At 38.2% G+C, this 7,017-nt stretch overlaps 1 protein-coding gene across 2 annotated transcripts in view; it reads right to left on the bottom strand.

The window, feature by feature from the left end:
* The window catches only part of CCDC25 (coiled-coil domain containing 25), a 41,292-nt gene extending 34,625 nt beyond the window's left edge, over window positions 1-6,667 (bottom strand). The window contains exons 1-2 of one of the 2 annotated variants that reach the window (XM_045078366.1): window positions 6,519-6,667; window positions 1,484-1,531 (exon numbers count right to left, since the gene is read on the bottom strand). In XM_045078366.1, the coding sequence (XP_044934301.1) occupies window positions 1,484-1,531; window positions 6,519-6,546 (76 nt within the window). In that variant the 5' untranslated portion in view covers window positions 6,547-6,667. The remainder of the gene's footprint in view (window positions 1-1,483; window positions 1,532-6,518) is intronic. The other variant, XM_004775114.3, reaches the window with a different exon arrangement.
* Window positions 6,668-7,017: the final 350 nt, after the last annotated feature.

The raw sequence follows: 7,017 nt of genomic DNA on the forward strand, positions 1-7,017 counted from the left end.
TACATTTTATATATATTACATTGTATGTTATATTAAATATGTGTATATGTTAACTATAGTTCTACATCTACATATACTATAGTAATATATAACATTACTGTTCTCTGACATTTTTTTCATTTTTGACTTTATTAATTTCATTCATGTCAAATGTCTCATACTGAAGAATGTTACACTTGCCTCTTTTAAAGAATCAAGTTTAAACTGTTATCAGTTTCAAACTGCACCTGGAACAGACTGATGGCTTTAGGGGTGGCGGTGGCGGGGGGAATAAAGCAATACCTGGAGGTTAAAGAAAAGTAACTGGAGGGAACTGGCCAGCTCTCAGAGTCCTAAGGTGGTCACCCAGCTATGGAGCGGTCCCAGGAGCAAGAGGAGCTGGTTCTAGGGAGCTAAAAAAGCTCCATTGGTGACTCCTACCATTGCTGAGCACCCACCCCAGGCCAGGTGCTTTACTCAGGCTCTTTATTTAACCCTCACACCCTTGCAAGACAAACAATGGCCCATGATCCTCTTTGTACACCTCAGCAATGTGAGGTTCAGAGAGGTGAAGTGACTACAGCCAGTCTACTAAGAGCTTGCATTTTAACCCACATGGGCCTGAATTCAGAGTGCTTTTTTCCAAAACATGACACAACCCCTGTGAGAAGAGCCACTGCGTATTCTCCAAGCTTGAAGAAGAGGGGTTCTGTTGGGTCTCCAAGCTCCCCTGCTGCCTATCTTTTCTCCCTCAGCTCAGGGCTGTCAACTCCCTGCTCCATAGCAAGAAAGCTCACCTCTGCTTTCATCTCCCTCCTCACTCAGGCAATCAGAAGGCCACATCCCTAAAGCGGTTTTTCCTTTTAAACTTTAGTTTACATTGATTAGTGGATCAAAAAAATTAATATAGCTGGTTGAGTCTAGCTTTGTAAAAATCAAACAAAACAAAAAACAGGGCACAGCAAAAAGTATGGGCATTTTTTGTAAATTTTTATTTTAGTTACATCGATGTGTACAGTGTGGAATAATGTATTTCATTCTGAGCAGAGTGATCAACATAGTTTGAAAAAAATAATGTTAACATTCTGTAACTCAAAAAGAGCCATCTTCGGCCTCAAAAATCCTAAAAGTATGTTTCCTCTATTCTTAAATGTGGTAAAAACATACAGAAAATGATCTTTACAACTAAGTTACACATGATTTTTACTTGATATAAATTAGCACAGGTTAACCTCTGATTCATATCACCTTACATCAGACGATACCACAAAACTCTTAGTAAAAGTTAAGTTTCTAATCAGCAACAAGTGGTCCAAAAAACCCCAATACTATTTGATATAATTAAATCGTAGGAAAGTTAACCCACTGGAGTGTCTTATAATGGGTTTAATTAGTAGAAATTAGCTGAAAACTCATATCTGACCAACCAAGGCAGGGGTAGGGGAGGAGGCAATTAACACTTACCTGCTGGAAATTTCAAAATCAAATGCTTTTGAAAACTTACTTTCATATTTATCCTTTCCCATGTAAATAGTGTAAGCAGATGAATTAACTAAGACAAAACAAAAATATAAAAAACAGTTAGGTAATTTCATCCCCAACAAAACTGCTTCATGGAAAAAATACACAACAATACTTTGATTAGGGGTTGGCAACACATGGCCCACAGGCCAGATCCCGCCCTTTTTTGGAAGCCCGCATGCTAAGAAATGACTTCTACATTTTTTAAAGAGTTGAAAACACAAAATGAGGAAGAATAAAGCTAGAGACTGGATGTGGCTCACAAAGTCTAAAATATTTACTACCTGGCCCCAATAAGGAAAAGTTTATTGACCCTTATACAATAGATACTTTCCTGCTTTCATCAGGGATAGAGTTCAATACAATTCCAGTTCAGCCCTATACTTTTGCCTTCTTCAAAAGAGTAAAAAAACAAACAATTTAACCTTCACCTCAACCATATAAAAATAGGCTCCTATACTTAGCTGAGTTTTTTCATAATTTTATTTTGGCAGTATTATTCTCTTCCAGGTGTGCTGCAAATTTTATATATATATATATATATATATATATATATATAAATATAAAAAATATATAAAATATATATATTATATATATATATTTTATATATATAAAATATATATATATATAAAATATAAAAAATATATATAAAATATAAAAAAATATATATATATTTGTGCTGCAAATTATATATATAATGCACTATCCCATTCCGGGCAAAGACAGGTTTTCAATTATCTTCAAAATCAGTGACTGAGCCCTGATTACACATTAGAATCACCTTAATTATGTCCCAGGTCCATTAAGACTAACCAAATCCAGATTTCTGGTGGATAAGTAATGGTGTTTTTTTTTTTTTTTTTTTTAAGAATCTTCAACTATCTCTAATGTGAAGTGAGTGTTAGGAAATACTGCCTTAAACCAAACTGAATATTCTAGATATGGCTTACCTTAGAAATGACATTTGTTTTTACTGAGCTAGTGACTTGCCGCAGGCATCTTCCATCTGGAGTCAAACAAAAATTTAAGTTTCTGAAATTGAAATTCTGTCTGGGCATTGGGTTTCCAAGCTAGTCTACCAAAACTTGTTTGACCCCATCTGGATCTAAATTCCTGAGTTAATAGTCACTGGGCCCCCAATCTGGGCAGCCTGTTGGCTGTCATTCCAGGGTACAAACTAGTACATATGAGTGGTGCTCCAAAGGCCAGAGGTAGCACTCTCATTTATAAATTTTTAAATAAATTGCCTGTACTTTCAGTTATGAGAAACTCCTTAAATTATCAATCATAGTTGCTCTGTTGGGGCGGGAAAATCCCATTTCCTTCAGTTAACTATTATAAATACCATAACCCAAATTATGGTATTTATAGTAAGTAGTTGAGGGAACTATCTGGAAAAGAGAGTATTTGCATTGACTAGTTGACAGAAATACTCATCTATAATTGAGTATTACATTAGCTTGGTAAGACCTTAGCATAGTCAGAACAGCCATTATAACAAATGCCAGAAGTGCAGGAATAAAACCATTTCAGATGGTCTCTGTACAACCTAGTGTTATTCTATGTGTACACTCTTTGATCCTGTAATGTCACCACTAGGTATATACTATAACGACTCAATCAAGCAATGATGTTCTTTTTACAATCTAAATACCCATTAATTAAGACTGGTTAAACACAGAAGAACATACATAAACAAAATACCACGTACCCACTGAAAACAAAAGGCAGGAATTAAATAACAGTATTTTTGTATACATATAGCAAGATTCAATTTGTAAAAAATTAATATATAGTTGTATATTCAGGTTTCCAACCATACGCTTAATATATGCATCTGTTTTCTTTATATGTATGAGAAGATATACATATAACTATTAACAATGCTTACCTTGGCTAGCTTGCTTACCAAATATATAGATGGTTTTTTATAATCAGAACGAAAGTAATTTTTCAAATGATTAAAATAAAATAAAGCTGTTTCTGCAGGCTAAGTGACCCAAATTGTAGCCAAGAGAGTGAGAGACAATTGTTTGGATGGTTGACCTATAAAATGAGGTGATTAAGAACATAACTCAAATGCAAACTAAGAGGCATTCTACAAAATAATTCTTCAACAAAAGTGTCATGAAAGACAAAGACTAAGCAACTGCTCCAGATTAGAACAGGCTGAAGAGTACTGAATGACAACCAAATGCAACAATGATCTGTAATGTTCCTTTGTTATAAATGCATTATTGACACCAATGAAAACCAAATAAAAGCTGATGAATTAGTAGTATTGCTGCAACGTTAATTTCTTAATTTTGATAACGAGGAATGCTTTTTGATAACAGAACATCTTTGATTTTAGGGGGAAAAAATCCTGAAGTATTTGGGGGTAAAATGTGACTTACCAAAAAATGACTCAAGAAAAAGTAGTGTGTGTGTGTGCACACGTGTGCACACACATGTGGCGAGAGGGAGATGAAGAAAAATAAAGAGGGAAGGAAAGAAAGAAGTTCTAATGTTAGAATTTGGGCGACCTAAGAGGTTATAAAGGAAATCTTTTATTATTTTTGTAACTTTTCTGAAAGACTGAAATTAGTCAAAAGAGAAAATTTAAAAAAAAAGGAAAATGTTCAGTAAGAAATCTGAAGAAAGTTCCTGTGTATGTTAAGAGGGATATAGGAAAAGTAAATTGAATTATTCTAGTACTTTTGTTATTCTTGCCCAAAGAATAGGGTTGATTAGTATGGAATATAGTCATCTTAAAGGTAGAGGATTCAGGTGTAGCAACCAATCCAACTTTAGAGGCTCTGAAATAATTTCATTATTTACAGATGCAATCAAAAGGTACTAGAAGTGCAGATGGACTTATGAGCCAAGTGCATATACTGTGTGGATCCATAAATCAGATTGTCTTGAATCTGACAGTGGAAATACAGTAAGGCTAATGTTTCATTATTCCATTATGACAGAGCATGAAAGACGAATTAAGTCAAGGAGATTTTAGTCCGAAACTAATTTTAAAAGAAAAAGCAATAACTTTGTATTGAGATTTTCTTCCCATTTAAAAAAAAGTTTTTATACAGCAAACCCTAAGTTGTCTGAAAAGCTTGGCAAGTGCTTTCCTGAAGAATCTGTATGTTCAAGTTGATTTCTCTAAGAGGATATGTTAAAGTTCTATTACTATTTTACTAACCAAGTTAAAATTTTTCCATTAACTTTGCAATTTTATTTTTAAAAATTGTATTTATTTATTGGAGAGCAAGAGAACAACAGAGAGCCTGCAGGAAGAAGATGGGTAGAAGGGAGAGGACGAAGCAGGACCCTGGGATCATGACCCAAGCTGAAGGCAGATGCTTAACCGACTGAACCATCCAGGTGCCCCTTGGCAGTTTTAAAAGATTTGCTGCCCAAGTGCGTTTTTGTTAGACTTAAAGTCCAAATATTTTTCTAACAGGAAGCAGTTCTGACCTTATAATGGAAGCCAATGAGGAAAACATGACCGATAATCTGCTAAAACACCTCTCTATTATGGGCATCTGTGTAAGTACAAATAGTGCTCAAAGAATTTAGAATGGCTTTAAGGAGAATAAAGCAGCTAACATAAAATACATGTAGTACCTATAAACCCCACCTGTATTTTTTATTTCATCGTTGGGCTTCTTCTTTGGATACCTATATTGTTGGGAACTCTCATGAGTGGAGAAGCTAAAAAGAGATTGGAGTTAGGACAGAGTCAGCAAACAAAAAAAAGGGAGGATGCTATTAGGGGTCTATAACAGCTTTTCAGGCTAGTGTGAATTGTTTCTGATAATTTTAATAATATGGGTAATACAAACCAACTCTATAAAGGCAGACAAATGGCTTCCGGCACACTGTCAAGTCTAGACTACTGAAAAAAATGAGATGGGACAGTGTTATGGAACGAGGATGGGGGCAGTCTGTGAGCAAATTCCCTGGGCCTTAATGTTCTCATCTTTAGAGAAAGTATCACCTTATTCAACATGAGACTGGTTTCGCTTAAATCCCACGTTTAACAAGCAAGCAGAGAGAGTAACAACAGAATAGTATGTGCTGTGACTAAGTCAAAAAATACCTTTATTCAATAAGCATTTATTAACTACTATAAGCCAGGCACCAGACTAGGAAACAAGGAGATCCTGCCCCTGTCCTCAAGAAGCTTACACTCTAGATTAAGCAGACAGCATCTAATACCAAAGATACACAGGGGGTGTTAAGGAGGTTCCCCAAAGGGGTTTAGCTAAGTAATCTCTGGGTTAGGTTGGGAGAGGCATTTGTAAAAGATGGGCCAGAGCTGTCTTAGGGGAGTTAATGAGATGGATCAGGCAAAAGGAAAGACACAGGCACAAAAAACGAGGTCAAGACATAGCATTTCCTGGGAACTAAAAGCACCCTTTCCTGGGCTGCCAAAGACAAATCAGAAACACTATCATGTGTCAAATTTTGAGATCTGGGACATCAACTCTAGCCAGTGAGTGGCTGTACCGCCACTCCACGTTTTTTTTTTTTTTTTTTTTTTTTTTTTTTTTTTTTTTACTGTTTTCTGTTGCATTCCAGGATCTACAACGCTATCCTAGAAGGGTAAGGCGCACTTCCTGGAAGGCAGTGTGGTTGGCAGGTAAGCCCCTTCTTTCTCAAGTGGGTAATTACCAGGACGCAGTCAGAATAAAGGTCAAGGAGGTGGAGATGAGACCTGCGACGGGGGTGTGAAGAAGCCCACAAACTCTGCCCAATTCCAGGTAGCGAAGGGAGGTCTTTCCGAGGAAAAAGAACTCCCGGATGCAAAGACAGCAGGAGTGATGGTCCATTTACACTCCCCCAGACCCACACAAGGGGCACAGGGGGAGGACAGAGACGGACACAAAGTGGGGACCGAAAGGGAGTAGGAAGAAGCCCCCACTGCTGAGGAGGAGCAGCTTTAAGATGAAGTTCAGGCTGAACAGCCGGGGGTCCCGGCTTCGGAACCCCACTGTAGAGCAGGGACGGAAGAGGTCACCGCGCCCACTCACCGCTGTTGCTGGTAAAGTAGAACACCATGATCTCGGCGGCGGCGCGGGGACTCCAGCGCGCAACAGCAGCACTCAACTCGCTTGCTCAGGATACCAGAAAGCGGAGGCCGCCTGTTCCCCGGAACTCCTCACGCACTTCCGGCGGACGTCGGGTCGCGTCATAACGCCAGCCGTTGGCGCCATCTTTAATCCTGGCGAATTGCTGAGGGGGGGAAGGTGTGCGGGCGGGCTAATAGCGTTCATTGGTTTGGGGGTTGAAGAAGGAAAGTAGATGGAGCTAGGACAATTCGTAGTTGGAAAACGCAGCGAGGAAATTCTATCCTCTTAAAAGAAAAATACCTTTGGCCGACTTTGCTTTTAGAGTCACCACCAAGTGAGCAGTCTTATCCTGAGGCTTATGTGTTGGTTGTTCACGGCTACCCATCACCCCCTGATGTGCTCCGGGACAGCAGCAACCATTGCCTCCACAGTGTTCCCTGCGCCAATCACAGTAGCTGGC

This window comes from Mustela putorius, unplaced genomic scaffold, assembly GCF_011764305.1.
Source record: "Mustela putorius furo isolate JIRA1106 unplaced genomic scaffold, ASM1176430v1.1 tig00000242_pilon_pilon_pilon, whole genome shotgun sequence".
Lineage (NCBI taxonomy): Eukaryota > Metazoa > Chordata > Mammalia > Carnivora > Mustelidae > Mustela > Mustela putorius.